General features: G+C 44.9%; 1 protein-coding gene and 1 long non-coding RNA gene across 6 annotated transcripts; one reads left to right on the forward strand and one right to left on the reverse strand.

The window, feature by feature from the left end:
- Positions 1 to 24,730, reverse strand: Tspan33 (tetraspanin 33). 5 transcript variants are annotated; one of them, XM_004856364.4, is made up of 9 exons: positions 24,372 to 24,706; positions 8,058 to 8,115; positions 7,381 to 7,508; positions 7,010 to 7,084; positions 5,014 to 5,109; positions 1,832 to 1,960; positions 1,304 to 1,465; positions 956 to 1,091; positions 1 to 373 (listed from the first exon to the last, which is right to left on the reverse strand). In XM_004856364.4, the coding sequence occupies exons 1-8, from the start codon at positions 24,471 to 24,473 to the stop codon at positions 990 to 992; spliced, it is 852 nt and encodes a 283-aa protein (XP_004856421.1). In that variant the 5' UTR covers positions 24,474 to 24,706; the 3' UTR covers positions 1 to 373; positions 956 to 989. The 5 variants fall into 5 exon arrangements, with proteins under 5 accessions (XP_004856421.1, XP_012931964.1, XP_004856423.1 ...); XM_013076510.3 differs by adding an exon at positions 23,641 to 23,793 and having other exon boundaries at positions 1 to 1,091; positions 7,381 to 7,505; positions 24,372 to 24,684; XM_004856366.3 differs by adding an exon at positions 23,641 to 23,793 and having other exon boundaries at positions 1 to 1,091; positions 24,372 to 24,664.
- Positions 23,741 to 24,386, forward strand: LOC147829615 (uncharacterized). Its single transcript, XR_015448694.1, has 2 exons — positions 23,741 to 23,994; positions 24,330 to 24,386. It is a non-coding gene; the product is annotated as an uncharacterized LOC147829615 (long non-coding RNA).
- Positions 24,731 to 26,718: the final 1,988 nt, after the last annotated feature.

Here is a 26,718-nt window from a genome sequence, read left to right on the forward strand (position 1 = left end):
TTAGCCCAGGTCAACAAGCTTTTTATTGCCACTTCTGGCACCCCTAGCCCCAGCAAGATTCTTGCTTCTTAAACTGCAGAAACATTAAGTTCTCGTGCAGGGGGGTGAGGGTGGGGGAGTGTTATCACTCCTCTTCGCACTGCCAAGTTAAAGAAAACCCCACTTGCTGGAGAGGGAGTGCTTGATAGAGGAATTCGAGGACATGTAAGGCTCAATCCCACTTCTGCTGGCTGCAGACTGCAGGGATCATGGTTCTAAACTTTCTTCGGAGGGCGTGGGGTAGTGCTGAATTTGGCTGCTGTGGTACCCCTTGCCTTGCTGCCACGTTACCATGGAAATGAGGGAGGTGCAGGATGTAGCTCACTCTGACTACCTGGGAGGACGGCAGGGCAGGCATTTAGTAAGCACCTCCTTCCACTCCTACCCAACACACACAGCTGTCCCTGGCCGACCCCCACACTCCCTACTGCCTGGTCCCACTCCCTTCTCTTCCAGAACTGGAATCATGCCAATTGGACTCCAGGCAGGGCTGTGGTATCTAGTCTCCACAGCCAAGTCTTGCTGGCAGCAGAATCTTAAGTATGTCCACCAAGCTCGGTGACAGCCCTAATAGAGCTGTTGGCTGTATTGCCCCAGTGAAAAAGCAGCAGCTACTAGTACCCCCCCCAACTCTCTGCAACTCCTGTTCCCCAAACATCTCTGCCCAGACAAAACTTAAAAACATAAACCCAAACACTTAAGGTTAGAAACAACACAAAATGACTCTAACAATGCTGAGGGCTAGGATAGGGGAGGGGAGGCACAGCCTTCTGAGACTTGAGGCTCTGTGCACCCTGCCTTCTTTCTGCCCATCTGGAGTTTGCTTTGTCCCAGTGGGCCATGATTGCTGGGGAGCTGGAATCCAAATCTTGGGTGCTGTTCTCAGCACCAGCTGTCGCTGGTCAGTGAGGCTTGCCTGTTGCCATGGTGAGGAGCCACAGGATGGATTCTCAGTACCATGGGTCAGCGCGGTGCTGCTGGTTGTAGAGCTGTAGCTTGATCTGATCTTTGATCTGATTCACAAGGATCTGGGACAGCAGGATTCCCACCAGCTGAGAAAGGCAAGAAGGAATTGGGCGCTCAGCAATGAGTGATGCCCCTCCTTCCCCTGACTCAGTCTTCCCAGTGAGCTAAGCACCATCCCTTCTTCTGCCCCTCAGCAATGTCAGTCTCTGAAACCACAGTTGGTCCCCAAGTGCCCTCCCCTAAATAAAGGAGTCTCTGCAGAGTTTCTGAGACTGACAAGTCACACAGGGTAAGTTACCTGGGGGATGGCCAGCCCCAGTGCCACACCACCAAGTAAGAATAGGTTGCTGTGTATCCAGTTGACCAGCTTGTCAATACAGCCATTGGTATAGATGACGTCACTAGCTTCCGAGTATTTAAGAGCCTGCATACCTTGGCCACACATAGTGTTGATCACTGCCTGGGGAAAGAGTTGAAAAGCCAAATGGGTTTTCCATGCCAATAACTTCTTGTTTTGGACCCTAGCTGAAGGGCTTCCTATCCTTCCTAAACTCTGAAATTGTTAAGAGTATCTCCAGAGGGTGTTGGGCTGGAAATTGCTAAATGTACGCTTGCCTTCTCTTGGGAAGCCTAGATATAGTTCTTGCTTTAGATCTGCCTTTCCTGAACTCGCTTGTAGGCTATAGGAGGGAAAGGTTAATGGAGCCATCAGGTTGAGGTGACACCTGACACCTGTCCCACAAAACTCTTGGGTTAAGCTATAAAATGGGCAAGAAAGTAACTTAGACCACTATCCAGAAAGAAATGAGGAGGGATGTTTGCTTACCTGGTTTGGGGTAGGCAAGCAACAGGAGTAAGGCACAGAGCATCGCTCACGGCTGGGGTTATCATCTGAGCAGTTGAAGTACATATTCTGGGACCAGTCCTTGTAGGAAATCCCTCCACAGCAGCTGAACTGCAAGAGAGCCCATTGCAAAAGTTAAGAATCACCCACCCCTTACTCTGATATAACCTCGAACCTTGGGCTCAAGTCTCCCAGTTGCTTTCACCTGAAGAAATTTTTTTCGTCTTAATTTCTACTACTTTATGTATCTTGTATAACTTGTCATAGTGCTGGATATTAGTTGTGTGTATATTTTTTATTTACATATTCAACTATATTCCTTGAGAGAAGGTAGAGAAGGTTCTGGCTTTATAGTTCTGCACAGCAGAGTCTGATAAAGGAGGTGTTTAAAAATACTGGCTAGAGCTCAGGGTATAGTTCAGTGGATTAACATGAACATAGCATGGACAAAACCCCGGGCTCAAACCCAGCAACACCAAAAAGTAACAAAAGAGTCAACAATAATGGCTGAAATAATTAAAAGATTAGTGCTTAAAACCTTGACTTGAGATAGAGAAAACAGGGCCGGGGATTTAGCTCAGTGGTTTCACAAGCGCAAAGACACGCATTCAATCCCCAGTACCAAAACAACGCCCCCCCCCCAAAAAAAGTACCTTTATTTAAAATTTAACTTTTGATTCATAGCAGCATTATTCACAATAGCCAAAAGGTAGAGGCAACCCAAGTGTCCATCAATGGATAAGATAAACAAAATGTGAGGCTTACATACATTGGACTATTACCCAGGGTTTTTTTTGTTTTTTTTTTTTTGGTACCGGTGATCGAACTTGGGACCTTGGGCTTGTGAGGCAGGCACCGGAACCACTGAGCTAAATCCCTGGCCCATACCCAGTCTTTTATTCACCATTGTATATCATTTATCCCAGGAATGCAAGGTTAAATTAATATATGAAAATCAGTCAGCCATATACTAAACTATAAGGCCAAAATTACATTATCACCTTAGTAGCTGCATAAAACAATTTCATAATATCCAAACCTTCTCATGTATTTTCAACTTCTGTTGTTAGTTATACATTTATTTATACTTGTTACATTTTTCTGATGGGTTGATCCTCTTGTCATTGTTCAGCATCTATTTTTTATTTCACTTTATTAGTACATATTTGCATTTGCAAGATGAGATTTACATTCATCTTGGAGAATAAGTGCATGTACATAACACAACTTGTTTCTTTTTTAATGCTCTTCTCACCCACTTCCCTCCCTCTGTCTTTAAATCCTCTTTCTCTGTTTTCATTCTTGTTATCGTTACTCTTAGCTCCTATTTATGATGTAAAATGTTTACATTCATTGTGGGTATTTGGTAATTGTACATGATATATCATAAATCTTCTTAATTCCTCTTCCCCTCTCCCTCGGTCTCCTGGACCCCTTCCTATTGGCAAGAGATCTGTATGCTTGTCCCCTTCTAGCCATCCTTTATTTTGCTCTTTGTACTTTCCCTTACTCAAATGAGAGAAATCATATGGTATTTAAGCTTGGGTGTCTGATTTATTTCACTCAACACTGTATTTTCCAGGTGTGTCTATTTTCCTACAAATGTCTCAAATTTATCCTTCTTTATAGCCATGTAGTAGTAGACACCACAATTTCTTTTTTTGGTACCAGGGATCGAACTCAAGTCCTTGAGCTTGCGCAGCCAGTGGCGAAACCACTGAGCTAAATCCCTGGCCCTGATACCACATTTTCTTAAGTCCATTGCTGGACATACAGGCTGTTTCCAGGATTTAGCTACTAGGAATTGTGCTGCAATAAACATGGGTACACATGTATCTCTGTAATATCATGTCTTTAACTCTTTTGGGAAGATAACTAGAAGGAGAATCACTGGGTCAAATAGAATTTCTAATTTGAGCTCTTTGAGAAATCTCCATACTGATTTCCATAATGGTTGTATTAGTTTACCAACAGTGTAGGAGAGAGTTCCTTTTTATACTCAGTCTTTAAAGGAAGGAAATTCTAACAACCTGGATAAAACTGGAAGACAAGACAAAGGAAATAAACCAGTCACAGAAGGATGAATATTGTATGGTCCTATTAATTAATATGAGGTACCCAAATAATTAATAGGTACCCTATTAATTAATATGAGGTACCAAATGAAGTCAAATTCACAGAACCAGAAAGGAGAATGATGATTGCCAGGGCAAGAGGGAAATGGGTAGTAGATGTTTAATGGGTAGAGTTTGACTTGGTGAAGATAAAAAGTTCTGGAGATGGGTTATGGTGATGATGATTGCACATATGTGAATGTTCTTGATACCACAGGTCTGTACACTGAAAAATGGTAAATTCTGGACTGGGGGTGTAGTTTAGTAATGCACTGCTTGCCTATGATGCATGAGGCCCTGGGTTTGATCCTTAGCATTGTAAAATAAAAAAATAAATTTCATGTTATGTATATTTGACCACAATTTAAAAAATGTAACTTTTTTTTTTTGGCACCAGGGATCAAATCAGGACCTTGCACTTTCGAGGCAGGCAGCAGAACCACTGAGCTAAGTCCCCGGCCCTAAAAAAATGTAACTTTTGACTAGATGGAGCCAAGCATGGCGGTAAATGCATGTAAATCCCAGCATTTTGGGAGGGTAAGGCAGAAGGGTCACAAGTTCAAGCTCAGCCTGGGCAACTTAATGAGACCCTGTCTCAAAAAGGGGGGAGGGAGCTGGGGAGGTAGCTCAGAGATAGAACATTAGTCTAGCATGTGTGAGGGTCTGGGTACAATCCCCAGAAACAGAAAAAACAAAACAAAAACTGGTTGGTTTCTCATTCTGCTATGGGCAACCACTTATAATGGTTTCTTATAGATCATTCCAGAATTCTTTTGCAAATATCAATATATATTATTTTCCCCCTTTTTTACATAAATGGTAGATTCCTATATATACAGTTCTGTATCCTTAAAGAACTGTTAAAGAACTGTGTGCATGTGTGTGTGTGTGTGTGTGTGTTGCCAAACCTACTTCCAGAGTGTACATATTACCCAGCAAGGAATGAAGAGGCCTGTGGGAGAGCCCTAGAGGGTGAGGTATATCTTGGAAGGACTCTAACTTTTACCCACAGCCCCAGGCCCTACTAACTCTACCACACTTAGCTCATACCTTCTTCTGGCCAAAATCAATGAGGTTCTGCAGATCCAGGTCATCTCGGTAATGCACGATGGCATTGTTTATAATCTCACTCACTTTCCCCCGAGCCTGCAGAGACACGGGAAGGGAATCAGGACACAGAATGAATCCCTAACTTATTCCTCCCTGCAGAAGTGACAGTAGACAGAGATCACCTTATTTTTCTTTTCTTTTTCCTGCTTGTTGTCACAGTCTAAGTTATGCAAGTCAGGAGGGTACCCTCCACATATAGCACGGTGTGGTCGGAGCCCCAGGGTAGCCCTTCTCACCTCTATGGCAAGCAGCCTGGGACATTTGGCTCCCTCTCCCATCCCACTCTGGATGCACACTAATAGCTACCAAGCTTGGCATTGCTAAATGGCTCCAGTCCCCTTGTTGTTGTCCCAGTTCCAATCCTTCCATCCTCTTCATTCACTGACCACCACCTCCCATTCCAACTTCCTTTTTACACACTGGATATTTCTTTAACATCCCAAGGACCACTAATCTACCAGTAAAATGCCCCCAACACACATTCATTTAGGCCTGTACCCTTGAGGATCCCTATCAGCTTAGGTGAATGGAGGCCCACCCCCAAGACCCCACCTTGTACATAAGAGATAAATAGGGAGGAATCTGGGTCTGATGGTGCACCATGACATCTACAACAGCCTTCTCCCTCATCTACAGGCACTATATAACAGAGAAAGGATACATGGCCTCTACTCTTAACATCAAAATGGGAGAAGGGGAAGATTTACAAGTCTGGGACCCTAAGCGATATTAGGACATCTCTCCCAGGACCTGGAGTGTGTGCGTGTGTGTGTGTGTTAGATCAAAGATGAAGGTTATCCCCCTTTTTTGGTGGTAGTGGGGATTGAACCTAGATCCTTCACACTGAGCTATATCCCAGCCCCATTTTGAGGTAGGGTCTCACTAAGTTGCTAAATTGTCCAAGCAGGGTTTGAATTTGCAATCTTCCTGCCTCAGCCTCCTATAGTTCTGAGATTACAGGTGTGCACAACCATGCCCAGCTCAGATCATCCTTCTTTATCTGAATCAGCCTTGAGAAATCGGAACCAAGGCCTAATGAGGTAAGATGGCCAGTTCCAAAGCCCATCCACCCTTGGTCCTCAGGTACTAGTGAGCAAGAGAATGCTGGACCTGCTGTCACTGCTTCTCAGAGATATATTTCAAAATAATCCAATGTTTAGCTACCTCTGTATAGTATTGACACAAAATATTTGTCGACTGATGCAAAATGGAGAAACGAATTTGTTTTTTTTTAAACAGAAAGGCAGCAGAACTGTAGCACTGCCCTCTGGTGGACATAAGGAAATTGCATCTTTATAGACAACATCTGTATCATTTTAGGATTTTAACAGGACTAGAAAATTCTGAATTAATTCAACAACTCTCAAGTTCATAATTTTCCACCATGTTCTCTTTCTGCTCCACTACTTTTCTCACAATTTCTTTCCATAGTCTATACCTTGTCCCGGGTAATCATTTGCCCTTTGGGAAGAGAATCCTGGTTCTTAATTAAAATGACTGTTGCTGCATGGCAGATTACCTCCAGATAGAGTAAGCATGTTTCAAATCATGTTTTCTTTCTCCCACTTTCCCTTGTTTATCTCACAATTTCTAGGGAAATAAGAGGCTCTGCGTGTTGTCTGTGCTCCACCTGAGCAATGAGTTTTATGTAGTCATTTAAAATTAAAGTTTGCAGGGTATTTTAACTCCATGTTTAAGAATTTTCTTCCCTGTTGGTCTCTCAGACTGTCAGAGGAAACACTCTACAAATGTGAAATTTTCTTTAAATATAGTGACTTTAAAGGCCATTCACTCATTCCTAAGGAGAACCTTCCAAAGGCTGCTATTTCTCAGGGGAAGGAGTGCTGTGGTTAATTAATCAGGCTAAATGCTAGCAGGAACTTTCCTTTCCTCCCTCTGGTTCACTGTGAACAGGTCCCTTGGGTCCCAACATTACCTTGTCTGAGAAGACGAAGCCCAGGACCCCAGCAGCCAGCTGTAGCAGGAACACGATGGTGAGGCAGAGGGAGAACTGTGGCAGCAGCCAGGAGAAGAAGACAGCCTGTTACCATTCTGGGTGGCAGCCCCTCCCAGGGCCCTGGAAGTGTTGAGGAGCACTAGGCTCCTCTCCTAGATGCCCCCAATTGAGACACTTCCTGAGAATGGCCACCCTGTTACTGACTGAGAGCCGAGGCACCTGGGGCTGAGCTCTTCAGTGAGGGGTGGACAGCACAGGCCTCTGGGGTTGGGTGGGACAGAAGAAATGGGAAGCTTGTAGGAATGGCAGCAGGAGACCAGCTGGCACCCCAGGGAGGTCTTTCCACTCACAGTCTGGAGGAGGCAGATGTTCTCTCGCAGGGATCCAATGCATCCGCAGAAGGTGAGCAGGAACATGAGGACGCCCACCACAATGAGCAGGATGGCGGGGTCCACTGCCAGGCAAGCCAAGGCTGCTTCTGGGGGGAAGGCCCATTCTCAGTCTGTGCCCATGAGGGGGCTTCCAGGGATGGGTGGGAGGGTTTCCGCAATCTGTGCTTCTCTTGGTGGGGAATATCCAGTATAAAAGTTATGTGGAGGGAGCGCCATCCTCCCAGAGTGAAGACTTGATGAACTAATGAAGTATTAGGAGGGCCTTGGGCTCACCAGCTTTGAGGAGACTGTTTTTCAGAGCCTTTGTGCAGAGGAGGGGGAATGGAGGTTGAGTCACTCCAAACTGAGCTAGGGAGGGGTCATGCCCTTGACTACTCTCTGCTCCCAGAATCCTACCTTCTCTTTCTGACACTCCCTAAGCTTCAAAAATAGGAATATCTTGGAAGACTCATGGAAACTCTGGGAACGAAAGTGAAATGGCATGAACAGGCTGGCAAGATGGAGACCACTGAGATCAGGCTACAGGGAGCTGCCCCTGTAACTCACGCAGGAAGAGACAGGGCCAGGGCTGGAAGAGGCAGAAAGGAATGGGCCTGGCAGCAGTCTGGGGAGGTGGAAGGAGACAGAGAGCTCACCTGCGTGCTTCATCAGCCGGGCATAGACACCCACAGCCACCATCACCATGGAAATCACCTGTGCAAACAGGGAAAGAGCCAGACCTGACCTTGAGATTTCTGGAAATCAGAGAGCCCTGAACACAAACTTTCCAGGAGAACAGGAGGGGATAATTATCCTAGGGCCCAGGGGTGACGCCTCAATAATACTGCTGATAATATCTATCAGGCTCTATCTCCATGACTACTTTTCCAAATACTACCTCATAACATCCTTGCAATACAATTATCTGTGAGGCAGATATTATCCCCATTTTACAGATGAGGAACTTAAGGCAATACAAGTTTAATACAGAATAGTGACTTAAAGGGTGGGCTTCCAGGGGGCTGGGCATCTAGCTTAGTGGTAGAGTGCATGCACGAAGGCCTAGATTCAATCTTCAACACCAAAAAATACTCCAAAAATCAAAACCAGACAAAAACATGGGCTTCTGAGTGAGTCAGACTTAATGTGGGACAAATTTCTGAGCCTTAGTTTCTGTATCTGGAAATGGAATTAAGAACAAGCAAACAGCTACATCTAATAAGATTGCTGTGATAATTAAATAAAATAACGAGTGAAAAGTACTTAACACAGGCCTAACAATGACTATCTGCCATCTCTAATCGTCAATTTGTCCAACATCACATAGGAACTGTGAAGTTTTTCTTATTATTTTTTCTGGTTCTGGGGACTGATCCCAGACCTTTTACTAACCTGCACTCCCAACCCTTTTTTATTTTTATTTTGAGACAGGGTTTACACTAAGTTGTCCACGCTTCCCTTGATCTTCTGAGCTTCCTGCCTCAGCCTCTGGAGTAGCTGTGATTACAGATGTGCACCACTGCACCCAGCCTGAAGTTTTGAATTCTAGGCCATCTACATGAAAAAGCAGGTCTCACAGCTACAGCGGGCCCAGATAGATGCACATTCCCAGCTCTCTAACCCTCTTGGAGGCCAATATAGTGTCAAGAATAAGAAGAAAGTGCACACCAACATAAGAGTGTGTGCATGAGTGTGTGTGGGTAAGTACCGGAACTGCCATCGTAAAAGAACTTTTATCTTTTAAATTCTGATTCCTGTGTGGAGGAGTAGAGCTTAGACCTTTCACATTTTATGGCTCCTCCCTGAGAGAACAAACCTGTCAAAGACTTCCAGGAGTCCCCAGAGGGGCCTTCTCTGCCCCTCAGGCCCCAGGAATGCTGGGCGGTCCCAGTGTGTACTGTAACCCCCTCCAGCTACCCTTTCTTTGTACCCCATCTCCATGCTGGTGCTAAGCAGCAGCTGGCTGTCACCATGGCAACAGATGAGGCCAAGCTCTGGCAGGAGAGGGTTCTCAGCAGCAGGGACTTGACCATCTCAGTGGGGAAGGAGGTGGCTGGCTAGACCTCACTGTCCTGCAAGACAGAAAGCAGCTGGAAAGAGCAACTGCAGAGGCCTCTGTGGAAGAAGGAAACCGGGCACCCTGGAACAGGTGACAGGGTCAGACATGTTTCCTGCTAGGAGAAAAAGACATGCTTCCCGTGGGCCTTGTTTAAGAGGGTCCTCTGCCACCTGGCAGGGGCTGGCAGGTGCATTCAATACTAAAGGGCAAATTTCCTTCTTAAAACCACGTCTTCAGCACCCTTCTCTGTGGCATAGCCCTCTCTCCTTGCCCCAATCATCTGGCCCTGCCTCTGGGCACCTGTGTTAGCAGCCAGCTCTCACACTTTCCATCTGGGAGACAGGGAGCATGTGGATCTGGAGGTGCCAGCTGGATTTTTGTCCCACACCACAACCAGGCTCAGGGACCACAGGGGAGACAGGGAAACCCCAGAGCAGAGATGCCTGTAAACCCAAACCTGGAGGCTGCCCCCTGCCACAGCGAATGAACATCTCCATGTACCTATTAAAACTCACTGTGCCCAGCTGCAGTTCTGCATATCATTTTACTGAGTCATTTAAAAATAAGTATCTCTCTGTGCTTTATTTCTGTGGCTCCCAGGCTCCTCACTGTTTTTTTCATATTTTAATTTTCAGTAGGGTGGATAACTTTATACAGAGATGGTCTCTGATTAAATCCTAGCACAGCTAAAAGAAAAAAGGCACAGTAAAGAGCTGCCACATATAACAGGGCAACTTAATCCTATTTATGGGCCCATAATTACAGCAGTTGCTTTGTCTCTATTGGTGGTAAGTAAAATAATGCCTCCCCAAAGATGTCGGTGTCCCAATTCCTCGAACCAGTGAATATATTACCTTACATGGCCAAAGGGACTTCACAAATGTGATTAAGGATTTAGAGATAGGGAGATCATCCCTGAAGGCCCAATAAACTTATAAGCCAACATTATAAGCGACAAGGGTATCAGAGTCAGAGGAGGTGTGATAACAGAAACAAGATTGGGGTGATGTGGTGCCATGAATCAAGGAATGTGGGCAGCCCCCAAAGCTGCAGCAGGCAAGGACATGATTCTCCCCTAGAGAAAGAGAGAATGAATTCAGCACTGTGGATATCTTGATTTTAGCCTATCTTGGCCTGTTTTGGACTTCTGACCTCCAAAAATGTAAAAGGTTAAATTTGTGTTGTTTTAAGCCATTAAGATTGGGTAATTTGTTACAGCAGCAATAGCAAACCAATACACTATCCAAATCCAATTCATCAACTCTTATGCACAAGGTACTCTGAGGACTTATAGTCTATGTGTTATACTGGGGAGGGACCAAGAGCCTTCAGAGCCTACACAGTGGTTCTCAATTTTGCCTACTATTCGTCACCTGGGGACTTGGGAGTGGAGGAGAGACTTAAGAAACTCTCACTGTGCAGGCTGTGCCACAAACCAAGTAAATCAGAACTGATGGGCTTGGGGCCCAGGCCACAATAGTTCTAGATGTGTTCTGTGTGATTCCAAGGTGCAGCCATGCCTGGAAACCTACAAGCCTAAGCACAGTCAGTCACGGATTTCAAAGAGTTGACAGAGGCTCTATTAGAATCAAGATTAAGACTTTCTATTATTTTTAATATTTAATATGATCATTAATGTTGCCTCTCCTGAGCTCTTAAAGCCTGCATTTCACTGCTGCACCTTGCACACTTCCATTCCCCCCTCACTTCCCACCCTGCATTCCACTTGAACAAGGGTATATAGGTACAGTGGCTACATCTGGACTAATAGAATTTTGCTGCCCCATTCTGGTAAGCTTTCCACTGTATGTCTTTCTTACAAAATTCTTGTAACACCCACAATATCACCAATGATCTCTCCCCCCCCCCCTTTCTTTCTTTCTTGGTACTGGATCGAACTCCAGACCTTGAGCTTGCCAGGCAGGTGCGGTGCTACTGAGCTACATCCCAGAATAAAGCCTGACCAGAAACTGTCTTTTTTAAATTTTTTTGGTACCAGGGATCAAACTCGGGACCTTGCACTCGTGAGGCAGGCGGTGGCACCACTGAGCTAAATCCCTGGCCCAACCAGAAACTTTCAAAAGTTAGGTATACAAAAAAAAAAAAAAAAAAGTTAGGTATACCTTTCAAAATAGCTGTGCCTAGCTTTTAGCAGAGTGTATATTCCTGAAAAATTGTCAGTCAAATAATATAATTTGGACGCATCAGGACCTTTATCCTAATGTAGTGAGTAATCACCTCATAGTGAAAGTAGCCACCTGTTGGCTCCTTGGAGAAATGGCTGATTCTAGGATTGGGAGCATCTTGTGCTAAAAAGTAGGGAAGTGCTCAAGAACAAACAAAAGCTCCTCATCAGTGTAGGTACTCCAAAGGGACGTAGGTGTCACCTGAAAGAGCTCCCAATGGCCAACACTGAAACAATTTCAGCATCAAAATAAAGATGTATTGAATTATTACCCACAAAATATCTGTTAGTCCATGTTAATACAAACAAGTGACTTAATAAGTAGAGGAAAAAAGACAAACCTCCCATGCAGAAGAATTCCCATTTATTTTTTGAGACAGGGTCTCACTTTGTAGTTCAGGCTTTGAACTTACTATGTAGCTCAGGCTGACCTTGAACTTGCAGTGAACCTCCTGCCTCAGCCTCCTGAGTGCAGGGATTACAGGTGTGTGTCACAATTCATGGCCAAGAATTCCAAGTAATTTATATAGATACCTTCAAGGAGGTAAAGCATAACTCCTTGCTCCTTAAGTGTGGATTGTGCATTGGAATTTTCTTCCAAAGAATGCAATATAGGGCTGGGGATTTAGTTCAGTGGTTCTGCCGCCTGCCTCACAAGCGCAAGGACCCCAGTTTGATCCCCGGTACCAAAAGAAAAAAAAAAAAGAATGCAGTATAGAAAAAGGGGGAAAAGAATAATTATAGAGCAATGAAATCTGTTAAATATGACCTCAGCCAAGAGCCCAAAGCTAACATCAACAATGATGATATTGATAAATCATTGATATGAAGCAATGTTACTAAAATGGTACTTTATTCTTCGGTCTTCTTCCTCAAAATCCACAACCCCAGGATAGCCATGAGAAAAAGAGCAAGCAAGTTCCAATAAAAGAATGTTCTACAAAATGCCTGAGCAGCACTCTTTAAAAAGTCTCAAAGTCATCCAGGTGTGGTGTGAACACCTGTAATCCTAGCACACTGAGAGCCTGAGGTGGGAGGATTTCAAATTCAAGCCCAAGCTGGACAATTGAGTGACTTAGCAAGACCTTGTCTCAAAATAAAATATAACAAAACAGGTAGAAGACGTAGCTCATTGCAAGGGTGCTGGGTTCAGTCCTCCATACTGTAAAACAAAAGCAAAAACACCTCAAGGTCATCAAAAGCAAAGGACTGAGAAACTTGAGAAACTGCACAGCCAGAGGAACCTAAAGAGACATGATCACTAAGTGTAACATAGTGGGATGCTGGAACAGGAGGACATTAAATAAAAACAAGGAAATGTGAATAAAGTATAGGATTGGGCCAGGGATTTAGCTCAGTGGCGCTGTGCCTACCTGGCACGTGCAAGGTCCTAAGTTCAATTCCCAGTACCAAAAAATAAAAAATAAAGTATGGGGCATAATGATAATGCCATGGAGAATAACAAATGTTCACACTAATGCAAGATGTTAATAACAGGGAAAACTAGGCATGGGGTATATAGGAAATCTTTGTACTTTTTTTTCAATTTTTCTCCAAAATTAAAAATTCTTCTAAAATATAAAGTCTAGGGCCAGGGATTTAGCTCAGCAGTTCTGGCGCCTGCCTCGAATGCACAAGGTCCCAAGTTCGATCCCTGGTACCAAAAAAACCCCCCAAACAAACAAAAAACAAAAACAAAAACAAAAAAAGTCTATTCTTTCTTTCTTTCTTTCTTTTTTTTTTGGTACCAGTGATCAAACTTGGGTCCTTGGCGCTTTTGGGGCAGGCGGCGGCACCACTGAGCTAAATCCCTGGTCTTGTTTTTTTGTTTTTTGAGACAGAATCTCACTATGCAGTTCAAGCTGGCCTCAAACTCACTATGCAGCCCAGGTTGGCCTCTAATTTTCAGCAACCCTCCTGCTTCAGCCTCCCAAGTGCTGGCATTACAGGAATATGCTGCCACGCCCAGCTGAAGTCTATTAACAAAAACACCAATGTGGGCTGGGGATTTAGCTCACCACCGCCTGCTTTGTAAGTGCAAGGTCCAGAGTTCGATCCCTGGCACCCCCAAAAAAACCCCAAAAAACCCCCCAAAAAACCGCTATTGTTTTCATTTTGTAATCCTACATTTTTTTGATGTCAGATTTTCTTAAGCTAGACATCATTTGTATATACTTTAATCAACTTTAACAGGGTGCCGTCCCCCAATTATACCAAAGCTTAAGCCAGTTAATGTTGTTCAGGTGACACAACATTAGGAAGCCACAGTGGTCTGTCATGTATACTACAGATTCTGACATATTAATAAAAAAATTTTAATATACCATGACTGCTATCTATAGCCTATATCACAGTTTCCACAATTATCCCTATAATGTCCTCTGTAATCATATTTTTTTCCTTTCTTCTTGGGATCCTGGATCCAATCAATAATCATGCATTGCATTTAGTGATTAAGTCTCCTTTATTTATTTATTTATTTTTTTACTGGGGATTGAACTTGGGACCTTGTGCTTGCAAGGCAGGCGCTGGAACCACTGAGCTAAATCCCCGGCCCAGATTAAGGCTCATTTAACCTGGAATAGTCTCCTGGAGTTTGTTTTTTTCTCTTAAATTTTCTCCTTCTTCCTTATTTGTTAATTTATTTATTTTTGTGGTACTGTTGATTGAACCTAGGGATTTCCCACTGAGCTACAACTCCAGCTTTTTTAGTGGGGGTGGGGGTATGACAGGATCTTAGTTGTTAAATTGCCCAGACTGGGCTCAAATTTGCAACCCTCCTGCCTCAGCCTCCCAAAGTGCTGGGATTACCAATGTGCACCAACATGTCTGGTTTCTTCCTTTCATTTTGGTCTTTGATGACACTGACTTTTAGAAATTTGTAGTAAAATACATACAACACAAAATTTAATCTTTTGGGCTGGGGGTGTAGCTCAGTGGTAGAGTTCTTAGCTAGCATTTGAGAAGGCCTGGGTTCAATCCTCAGCACCACAAAATAAATAAGTAAAATGAAAATGTATTCTTTTTATCATTTGAAGCACGCACTTTTTCTTTTGGTACCAGGGATCGAACTCAGGTCCTTGCGCTTGTGTAGCAGGCAGCAAAACCACTGAGCTAAATCCCTGGCCCAGAAGCACATACTTTAGCTGCTGTGATACATTAACACTGCTGCTGCACGACCATCACCACTACCATGTCCAGAGCTTTTTCATCACCCAAGCAGAAACCCATCCCCATCATCAGATAGTCACTCCTCATTTCTTCTACCCACTTCCCTTCCCCAACCGCTGGAAATGGCTTCATTCCCTATGGATTTCCTTATTCTGGACATATACTGTAAATGGAATCACATAACATGTGCCCTTGGTGCCTGGCTTCTTTCACTTAGCTTGCTTTCTAGGCTCATCCATGTGGTAGTATGTGTCCCTACTTCATTTCTTCTTACGGCTGAATAATGTTCCCTTTGTAGATGTGACACAATTTGTTTATGTATTCATGCATTGGTGGATATTTGGGTTGTCTCTACCCTTTGGCTACTGTGAACAGTAGTGCTGCTGTGAACATCCAGGTACACATCTTGGTTTGGATACTTGTTTTGAATTCTTTCATGCTATACCTAAGATTGGAATTGCTGGGTCATGTAAAAATTCTGTTTAATTTTTGGAGGAGCTGCTAAGTTGTTCTCCACAGTAGCTGGACCACTAGCAGTGTACCGGGCTTCCCATTTCCTCATATTCGTGCCAGCATGCATGCTACCATTTTTTTGACACTGACATTTTTGATAAGTCTAGATCAGTTGTTTTGCAGAATGCCTCTCAATTTGGAATAATCTGTTTCCACACCATTAGATCCAGATTATACATTTTTGACAGGAATGTTACACAGATACTGTTATGTTCTCAGTGTATCATATGATGAAGCATAAGATGTTAATTTCTATCATAGACCAGATTGGGCATGTTCAGGGTGGTATGGCTGTAGACTTTATATCATAGAGATAAGGAGCAATTTTACTAACATGATGTGGCTGTTAGATGTATGTCTCTGCACTTCATAAACAATACAGGCTAAATAAATTGTTTTGGAAAATACATTTCCTAAATAAATTGTTTCCTAGTTTTGCATAGTATTCAGTTGTTACTGGTCTTTCTCCTTTGCTAGTACTTCCTGGTGGATAAGCAGCTGCAGGCACTACTCATCCTTAGAGCAAAAAACAGAAAATAGAGAAAATTTTCTCCATTATCTTGACTTTTTTCCCCTTGCAAATTGAGAAAAGAAAGCCATGATTTGATGTCTGTGAGGAAAAACCCTTATTCTAGCCCCTAGCACACTGCTTCAGGGTGCTCAAGCCTGATGCCACAGCAGATGGGGTCCTGAGTTCATTTCCCCTAAGCTGCACCCTAAGGCCAAGGTGGAGCACCAAGCCTTGAGGAGGACCTTGGGAAGGCCGGAGACACATAAGGGGGACTCTGGTCTTAGGATTCATACAAAGGACACTACATCCTTGTAAAGGGAACAATCCAAGAGGAAGACATGATAATCATAAATATCTATGCGCCGAACACTAGTGTGCCCAACTATATAAAACAAATACTAACAGACATGAAAAGTCATATATGCACTAATACAATTGTAGTGGGGGACCTCAACACCCCACTGTCACAAATAGATAAACTAGACAAAAAGTAAGTAATGAAATACTAGAACTCAATTGAACTCTTGAACAAATGAACTTAACAGATGTTTACAGAGTCTTCCACCGCACAAAATCAGAATACACATTCTTCTCAGCTGCACATGGGTCATTCTCCAAAATAGACCACATACGCACACATAGAACATGTTTAAGTAAGTGCAAAGGAATTGAAGTTATCCCCTGTATATTATCAGACCATAGTGTGATGAAATTGGAGATCCATAGCAAAAGAAACTGGAAACATTTCATAAACACATGGAAATTGAACAACACACTTCTGAATAACCGATGGGTCACAGAGGAAATTAAAGAAGAAATCAGACAGTTCGTTCGATTAAATGACAATGACAGTACAACATATTGGAATCTATGGGACACAATGAAAGCAGTCTTATGAGGGAAATTCATAGCAGTGAATATGCATATTAGGAAAACAGAATGAGCCCAATTAAACAACCTGATGCTGCACCTCAAGCTTCTAGAAAAAGAAGAGCAGGACAACCCCAGAGCTCATACAAGGGAGGAAATTATAAAGATCAGAGGAGAAATCAATGCAATGGAGACTAAGAGAAAGATACAAAAAAATCAATGAAGCCAAGAGTTGGTTCTTCGAAAGAAGCAACAAAATTGACAAACCTTTAGCCAACCTTGTCAGAAAAAGGAAAGAAAAGGCCCAAATCCATGCAATTAGGAATGAAAAGGGTGAAATTACAACAGACCCAGCAGAAATCCAGAGGATCATCAATACCTACTTCCAGAACCTATACGCCAATAAGATAGACAACACAGAAGAAATGGACAGATTCCTAGATACATATGAATTACCAAAGTTGAACGAAGAAGACCTAAAAATTCTGAACAACCCAATATCAACCAATGAAATTGAAAATGTAATTAAAAACTTATCAACTAAGATAAGTCCGGGCCCTGATGGCTTCACTGCTGAATTCTACAAGACATTTAGAGAGGAACTGCTGCCACTACTGTTTAAACTCTTCAATAAAATTGAAAGGGAAGCAATACTCCCAAATTCATTCCTGGAAGCAAGCATCACCTTGATCCCCAAAGCAGAGAAAGACTCAACTGAAAAGGAGAACTATAGGCCAATCTCACTAATGAACATAGATGCAAAAATCCTTAATAAGATACTAGCAAACAGAATGCAGAAGATCATCAAGAAGATCATACACCCTGATCAAGTGGGATTCATCCCAGGGATGCAGGGATGGTTCAATATATGAAAATCAATCAATGTAATACACTATATCAATAGAGCCAAGGACAAAAACCACATGATTATCTCCATAGACGCAGAAAAAGCATTTAACAAAATCCAACATGCATTTATGATAAAAACCCTACAAAAAAATTGGAATAGATGGTCTCTACCTCAAACTGATAGAAGCCATCTATGAAAAACCAACAGCCAATATCATACCAAATGGTCAAAAACTGAAATCCTTCACACTAAAATCAGAAACAAGACAAGGATGTCCACTATCACCACTCTTATTCAATATAGTTCTGGAAACATTAGCCACAGCAATTAGACAAGAGAAAGAAATAAAAGAAATAAAGACAGGAAGTGAAGTAGTCAAATTGTCATTATTTGCAGATAACATGATACTCTATATAGAAGACCCCAAGAACTCCACCGAAAGTCTTCTAGACTTAATAACCAAATTCAGTCAAGTAGCTGGTTACAAGGTCAACACATATGAAACTTCTTTATAAACCAGAAAATGAAAGCTGGGTGTGGTGGTGCACACCTGTAACCTCAGCACTCAGGAGGCCAAGGCAAAAGAATTGGGGTGAGTTCAAGGCTAGCCTGAACTACACAGCAAGACCCTGTCTCAAAAATTAAAACAAAACAAACAGCTAAGTGTGGTGGCACATGCCTGTAATCTCAGCACTTGGGAGGCTGAGGCAGGATGATCATCATGAGTTCAAGACCAGCCTGAACTACACATGGAGACTCTATCTCAAAAAACCAACAAACAAAAACAAAACAAGAACAACAAAAAAATCCTGGGAAATGAGAAGCATCATTAATTATCATTTCCCTCTGGGTAATGGTGGGACTATAAGCAAAGAAGGTTCAGGTTCCAGGCTGCCCCTTACCTAAACTCAATCTCCATTTATTGCCACTCTTTCCTCCTGTCTGGAGCAGCCTTCATCCTAGTTCTCCAGGCCCACTCCCTCAGCACAGGGTTTCTAGGCACTATTTCCAAGGACAGTAGTAGCAGCTACTTGCTGTTGAGGTCTAAGAGCCAGACATTGTGCTCCACTCCACCCCCCACCATGTTCTGGAGATTGGACACAGGGCCTTTGCACTGTTACATCCTTAGCCCTTAAAATTTAAAAAAAAATTTTAAAATTATTTATTTATTTATTTTTGGTACCAGGGATTGAACTTGGGTCCTTGCGCTTGCGCAGCAGGCGGCGAAACCACTCAGCTAAATCCACGGGGCCCAAATTTTTTTATTTTGAGACATGGTCTCGCTAAGTCACCCAGGCTGCAGTGGAACTTGGAATACTCCTGCTGCAGCCTCACATGGTGCTGGAGATACAGGTGTGAGATGCTACACTCAGTTGGGCTAGGTATTTTACAGATGCTACCTCATTTCATTCCAACCACAACCCCAAGAGGGCGCTGGAAGCTCCATGCTAGAGAACTGAGATTCACAGAATTTTCAAATACAGTTACTGCCCAGTTCACTCAGTTGTTAAGTGACTGAAGCGGGACTGGAATCTAGATCTGGATGTCCCCAAAGCCGTATGACTTCCACCGCACAGCTGCCTTCCTATCTTTGCCACACAGCACCCCCAGAATGCCTGTGTTAACCTCGGGCAGTTTATCATGGTTCTCTTAGGGAGCAGCTGGCAATCTCCAAAGTAGGTGAGGTAGAGGCAGAGGAAGGAAGATAGTGTGGGGAGGTGACAGAGTGCCAGCAGAGCTGGCTCGAAGGGAGGTCCCTGGAATGGCACCTTGAATGGGGAGACACAGCATGGCCACACAGGGCCTGTCAGCCCAAACGGTCTCCAAGAGAAAGCACTAGCCTTGTCTGTCCCCATGTTCCAAAGTCAAGTCTGCAGGAAGCAGGTGGAACATCTCAGAGTCCACCACTCCTTAGTTTCTTTCTTTCTTCAGAAGGCAATGAGGACAGCTGAGGGGATAGTAATTCCGTAGGGCTGAGTGTGTAGCTCAGTGGCAGAGCACTTACCTAGCATTCCTGAGGCCCTGAGTTCTCTAGCACCACAAACAAACCCCCAAAACAACAACCCTATCCCACTCGGAGGGAAGTGGGAGGGTGGCAGCTCCACCTCTGATTTCTAGAACTTTCTGCCCTTAATTCGGGGGAAGTCAAAGAAGCTACAGCCTGCTAGACTTAAAGCAGGGCCCTCCCTCTCACTGCCCAGGACCTACACATGCTGGTTCCCTGTGTCACTACCCCAGCGCTTGGTTTCTGTGGTGGCGGCAAATGTCCACGTGACAACTGGCTCTAGGGTTTCTCCCTCCTTGCCAATGTTTGGAGCATTTTCCTTGGGCCATGGCTGTTTTTTTGTGTTTTTTTGGTACTGGGGATTGAACTCAGGTCCTTGTGCTTTTGAGGCAGGCAGCAGAACCACTGAGCTAAATCCCCGGCCCTGCTGGTTTTGTTTTTTCCAAGGTTGTGAATTAGGCAGGGAAGTCAAGGGTTCAAGTAATATAGACATTCAAACTCATGGTCCTAGACCGACTGACCAAACAACAGCCTGCTACCAAGACTCAAAGAGGCGGCCTGTGATTTCTTTTATTCTTTTTAAATGGTGCTCGAATGCTATAATTATCTACTTGGTACAAGGCAGGAAAAGCCACTAGGGGAGTTGAGAAGACATGCCTGTGACCTGCACAGCAAAGGGATGGCTCTTGTCTTTATTTTCAGTTTTTTAGATTTTTTTTTCTTGTTTTTATAAAAGAATCTGACCACTTCAGTTATTGAAGTCTGCTTAACCTATGGGGAAAGTAGGGAAGAAGAGGGAGGTGGGCTCCTAAGGTTTTGGGAAATGGGGGGGGGGGGAGTTGGGTGACAGAAAACTACTACTTGAGGATTTTTGCTAGGTTTGATGCCTGGTCACTTTCTAATGGTTTCTGAGCCAGGAGAGATGGTGTTGCAGGTGGTCTGGGGAAGATTCTGAGTGCCCTGGGGCTCCAATATACAATGGTCCTAGACAGGAGAGCAGATTGGCCTAGGGAAGATTCGGATGGGGGTTCATATGTAGCAGGGGAAGTAAAAAAAAAAACCCAAATGCTGTAGACAGTAATCATATTGGCTCTGAGGGAGATGCTAGAGGAGAGGGCTGGTATTTTTCTGACCTGGCTTGACAGAGGTGCCAGGCCACAGGACCCATGGCAGAGGATAACACAGTAGGGTGCCTCACCGCCAAGAATGCTCAAGCACCTAAGGCTGGGGTGCATCTTGACAGACCAATGTCCATGACAGAAAGAGGAGAGAAGAATATTATCCCCCTGCCCAGCAAACTTTGCTTTCTCACTCGCCATTCAATAAACATCCACTTTCTGACAAACACAATTGGGCTCTGGGGAACCAGAGGTGAATAAGGCAGTACCTACCCTCCGGAGCCTGAAGTCTAGAAGGAAAAACAGATATATAAACAAGGAAAGACAGATATATAACTGCAGAGCAGGAAGGGGCATGATAATTGGAGTACATACAAGGTGCGATAGGAACCCAGAGCTATGGCCACCAAAGATGACTGGGTTGAGGAGACACAGGGGCTGAAAGTCTGAGCTTTCGGCCTCTGCTTGACTCAAAAGCCCCTCCAACTGCTGTCCCAAGTAGGAAAAGGACCAGTAAGGGTAAAGGTGGGCAGCGCTGATAATATTTCTGATAACATATACTCAAGGATGATAAAGAACACAACATCCCAGTGTCTTAACTCTGCAGTGAGATGTCCAACACAGGGAGGTGAGGAAAGACGCTTAAATACAACTTCTAGGATCTTAGAGCAACTATCTAGGCCATAGAAACTCAACAATTAGTCACCAATCAACATGATTCTGGAGAAAAAAGTCAGAACTCCCAGGCCACAAGGGAAGTGAGATTTGGAACATAAACAGGAGGAATTGGTCCTGGCTTGAAAGGAGATAGCAGCTTTCTGAGTCAGACTCTAAATGCCTTAAAAGTCAGGGCTCTTAGAGCAGCAGTGGAGGCAGCCACTGCCACCACTGAGTGTGAACCCAGACAATTCTGGCCACCTTCCTAATGTGTCCCAGGCAAAACACAAACACCACCCCCACACAACACCCTGGCAGCTGGCAGACATGTGCTCTGCCTGCAAAGGTGAGGGCCGGCAGTCCCAGCCAAGGGTGGAATTTGATTAGGATGGCGGAAGCTTGCAAAGAAGAAAGCATATAACCAGTTCCTGAAGTCGGATGGGAAGAAAGATGCCCCCGGTCCTGGGAAGCAATCTTTCCTCTCCACCTGCATGGGTGTGCAACGTCACTCTGCAGCTCTATGCCCAGGGGAGAGGTGATACTCAGGAACCTCTGCACAGTACTGTCTCCTAAGCAGGGCAATGTCCCAGGGATACCAGGACACAGAGAGACTCATTCTCAGCTCCAGCCTCAGGTCTTAAAAGAAAAAGAATAGTCCCCAAGTTATTCATTCATCTTTAAATAGTTCATAGAGGCAGATAAATTTTCTCCTTTAGAGGAGAAAGATTCAGGACAGAGAGACAGGTACATTGGCTTAGGGTCACACAGTAAATTGGTGCCAGAAAGAAGCTGGACCTCTTGTCCTTTAATGTGCTATTTCTAGAGTCTCTGACTTTTTGAGTCTACACTGAGGCCAAGAAGGGGCTTTACTCTAATTTGGGGTGGTGCCAGTCTGGCTAGCCAGGTCCTCTCTGACCTTGAATGAAGCATTTTTACCAAGGGTCTGTGGGTCTACGGAGCCAAACTCTCCCCCTGGTTTGGACCTCCCAGTCACTTGTCTGATAAAAGGGGTGTGGGGCGGGGCAGGGAAGTCTGGGAAAATAAACGTGAATACAGGATAACAGAGGTACCCGGGTGCTGTTGCTGAGAAGCACAGATAAGAGTGAGGTGCTGAGCCAGGCATGGTGGTGCACGCCTGTAATCCCAGAACTTGGAAGGCTTATGCAGGAGGATTGCTGTGAGTTTGGGGCCAGCCTGGGCTACATAGTGAGTTCAAGACCAGGGAGATTGTCTCTCAAAAGCCAAAACACCAACAACAAAAAGAGGAAGGTGCCAAATGCTCCAAAAGCAGTAGAACCTTTGCTGAGAGAAGAAACTGGAAAGAGGATCTGAGGTTCTTGGGATGACAGTTCATACTGGTACCAGCATATTCTGGCCTGGCACACTGAATGAGCTTGAAGGAGCCTTCGCTGGAACTTGCCCCTAGGTGAGGAGTTCCCCTAAGCACATTCCCCATCTCTGGCAATGGGGTGGTAAGGGGTTTTCTTCTGTTTTTCCCTAACCTCCAACAGAAGTAGAACCTAGACCATGGGAACTGGGGTTGACTGTTTAACCATTAATAGCAACACTACCCCATCTATAGTAGCAGCCATCTGGGTCAAGGACTTCCCCTAGAGGCACCATGGTTCAGTAGAAAAATCACCAGACCGAGCCTACTAACCAGCTGTTGGACCCTGGACAAAATATTTTAACATCACTGTGATTCAGTTTCCTCATATATAAGGTGTGGATGCTGGACAAGATGCCTGCAATATTTTTTTTTTCCAGTTCTAAAACTGAGAATTTGACAGAAGCCCAAACTTTAATTTTCCCAAGAATATTATGGCTGGGAGTGAGCTGTCATCACCACCCTCTGGGATCTCTCTCATTTGTCCCAACAGGCTAGCACTTATGTGCTTTGTGTCTGCACTTCACACCATGGCCCCTGTGAAACCTTTCCAGCAGCTGGCTTAGATGTCTGGTCTGCTCCTTCTCCTAGGAAACATATTTTAGACGCACAAGTCCACTCTCTTGCAAATCTGAACTTGTAGGTCTGAGGCTGAGGTGGACAAGGATGATGGGGTCTCAGAATGGTAGCTCTGGTATGGCAGAGGAGCTGGCAGAAAAGTGGGGCTACAGGGAAGGATTTCCCTGTGTTCTCAAATTCAGAGAGGCCCACAGACACTCACTATGAAATAGGATCAAGCTAGCATTTCATGATGTGGTGCAGCTAAATTCTTGGCCCTGGCAGAGTATTTCTGCTTTCCCTAATCAAACCAGGTTGCTTTTATGGTGGAGGGAATGAAGGGCTTCAGACTTACACATATTTGCCCAGGTCAGTCAAGTCAACAGTGAGGGTAGACTGGGGGTGGAAATTCAAGTGTCAGGAGCCCCAGGCCAGTATTTTTTCCACTTTTCCAGCTCCAAGCAGGAGATTTCGAAATAGCCTCTGGCCTTCCAGCCAACACTGGGTCCTATTTGAAAACACCAAGGACTGTCAGGCTCCAGGGGAGGAGTCTGGTCCTGAGAGAGGTAGTGCAAAGTTTGAGGCAGCGCTGAGGTGGAAAGGAGGAGACCTGGAGGCCATCGCAGCTCCCCAAGCCTTTGCCAAGAGGAGGGCAACAGAGGCCTGCAGAGAGGGAAGAGACGAAGTCCCTTAATTCTTCCTCCTCGAGGTAAGAGGGAGAGGAGATTTGGGTTTTTCCTCCCTTCCTCTTCTTGCTTTCCAGTGGGGCCTCCCAGCCCCCCAGTCCTGAAAGTCCCCAATCCTGAACGCGCTAACACCATAGGGCTGCTCTGCCCCAACAGGAAAATCAGCCCCTCCCCCAACACGCTTACTTGGCCTGGCTCAGACCCCTCACCCTTATAGAGTCGCTTGCACACCTCCCTCGGGTGCCCCCTCCTGACCCGGGGGTCCCTCCCCAGGAGAAATTCCTGCAAAGTGTCGCTAGCCCATAAAACTCTCCTGGCACTGGGGCATCCCGGGCTGTCCCTCCTCAACCTTCCAAAGGTGCCCTGCAGCTCAGGTGCCCCCGCCACCCTCACGACTTACCCAGAAGAGCATGTTGAAGAAGAAGAGCAGGTATTTCACCAGGGGGCTGACGAAAGAGAACTCCTCCCCGTAGGCGGCGGGCGCCCCCGGTCTCCGCGCCATGGTCCGCGCCGCCCCCGGGGGCCTATCTCCCCGAGGCGGCCGGTCCACTAGCGCGCCCTGCGCCTCGGGGCATGAGCCGCGCCACGGCGCGAGCGCGAGCCGCGGGGAGCCCGGGAGCCTCCCTCGCCGAGCGTCGGGGACTTGCAGCGGCCGGAGCAGCCGGGAGACACAGGAGCAGCGGGAGCAGCGCTAGCAACCGAGACTCAGCCGCGGCCGGAGGACCAGCGCGGCCCGCCCGGCTCCCAGGAAACGGGCCCGTCCCCGGCCGCCCATTGGGGCGGCTGCCGAAGCCTGACTTCTCATTGGCTGGGCGCTGATGTCACTAAGTATCTAGTCATCCCTCTCCTGCCAGAGGCGGGGGAGACACCTGTTCTGAGGGACAACTTGTTAAAGGGTCTGCGGTTCTGCCTCCTCCCCCTTCTTCCTCCCTCCCTGAGTAGGAAAGCATCTAAGCTGCAGCTGCTCAAGGGAAAAAGAATGAGGGAAAGGAATGCACAACGTATCCCACACCCACGTCCTCCACCCAGTTGCTGCGCACACATACAAACACACATACATTAAAATCAACAAGTATGCCCTTCCTGTGTTGAGCAATATGCCGAAAAGCTGTGGGAAAACGAGAGGATAGAGATAACCTGAGGGGAGGATGTCAATGAAAGCAGAGAGACAAAACTAACCGACAGGTAGCAACTGGAGACAACTAAAGGGTAATTGCAATGCTGTTCAGTAACTACGTATTTTAAATGCTTATTTCAAAACCTCTATAACCGAATAGTAGAAATTTGGAAAGATCGTCGACAATTTTGCCATCCTGTTTACTGCCTCCCACACACAGACCCATCTCAGTCTCCTTAGAGTCTTAGTCTATATGCAGACACCGCCTAACATTTGGACAGGGCATGCACAGGTCGGGTGCAGAGTAGGTGGTGGATATTGTACTACAAACATGAACCTCAAGGAAGGAGCTGATCTCGCCATCATTAGCATGATATCGGGCAGGCTACTTAATCGTTTTAAGCCTCAATTTGTTTGAAGGAGGCTCTGGCCTAATGATGTTGAAATGAGGATTAAATGAGATAGTGCATGTAGATCACTTAGCACATACCTGGCACATAGCAGGGCTCACTAAGTGCAGTCTGAGTTTAAAATCTAGTATAGAAATGTGATGGCTGTTCAGTTAACTGTAATATATTGGGCAGAAAGTAGGCAAAGATATGATGAGTGAAATTAGGGGAGGATGAGATTTAGAATAGCACAGATGAAGTGTAATCCAGATGGACAAAAACAAAAAAAGGTGAACCAAAACTTGGAGGTAGAAGAGCACATCAGGTGGGCATGACAAATAAGCTGTTGCTTCACGTGGAGCTCAGAAATACTTAGTGTAGCAGTGGAAGATAATACTGACTGATGCCAATGTATAAATTGAGTTAAAGTTAGGAAGGACTTGAATATTAGATTGAGGAGTTGGTGCTTAATTGGTTTGAAAATAAGAGTTTTGAAGAAGGAAATGATGTAATACTTGCTGTTGTCAGTTAGGGTGCAAAAGAGGATAGAGAAAGTTTTATTAGAAGCCTATTATTAATAATTCAGAAAATCAGAAATTAGGATCTGATTTAGGAGTAATAAAGAAATAAACTGATGGGAGAGGATAGGAGGGAAGCTCCTGGGAAGACAGACTCTCTAGGGTGAGGCTGTGGTTTAAGGTGGAGGTCACAGGGACAGCAGAGTGTAGGAGTGGAAGAAGTGAGTCAGGACCAAGGTAGAAGGAGTGTGGCCATAACAGGATAAGGAGATGACTTTTTGTGTGAAGGTGGCAGGGTGGACAGAAGCTGTTTTACAAGAGGTTAAGGAGTACATGAGGATACAAAGATGAGGAACCCATTTCAGAAGCTAAATGGAGGAGAACAGAGAAATAAGCCAAGCTGATGAATGCTTCTACTAGATTACCATGCAAAAATGAGTTTTAATAGAGACAGGATGAGGACAGGTCACAAAGGAACAAGGAAGAGGTGGGTGTTGGATGGAATCTGTGGATGAATACTGTGGACACCTCCAACTAGAGCTTTGAGTGAAGTCTTCTAGTACAAGAGATATGACATGTTGGTAGGGTTTTTTGTTTTGTTTTTAGCCTGTAAAAAAGGACTGTAATAATGGATGGTACACAGTTTAGGAGATAATGGGTAGAGATAGGATCAGGAGTTGAAGTGAAGACTGTAATGTCCATCATGTGGATGTCAAAGATGGC

This window comes from Heterocephalus glaber, unplaced genomic scaffold (genome assembly GCF_053883595.1).
Source record: "Heterocephalus glaber isolate CG9 unplaced genomic scaffold, H.glaber_assembly_v1.0 deba00000546, whole genome shotgun sequence".
NCBI lineage: Eukaryota > Metazoa > Chordata > Mammalia > Rodentia > Bathyergidae > Heterocephalus > Heterocephalus glaber.

Coding starts and splice junctions, on each gene's coding strand:
- Tspan33 (XM_013076509.3), bottom strand. CDS start 24,473: ATGGCGCGGAGACCGGGGGCGCCCGCCGCCTACGGGGAGGAGTTCTCT. Junction 7,085..7,380: donor ACATCTGCCTCCTCCAGACT/GTGAGTGGAAAG, acceptor CTGCTGCCACAG/TTCTCCCTCTGCCTCACCAT. Junction 1,092..1,303: donor TGGGGCTGGCCATCCCCCAG/GTAACTTACCCT, acceptor TGCCTTTCTCAG/CTGGTGGGAATCCTGCTGTC.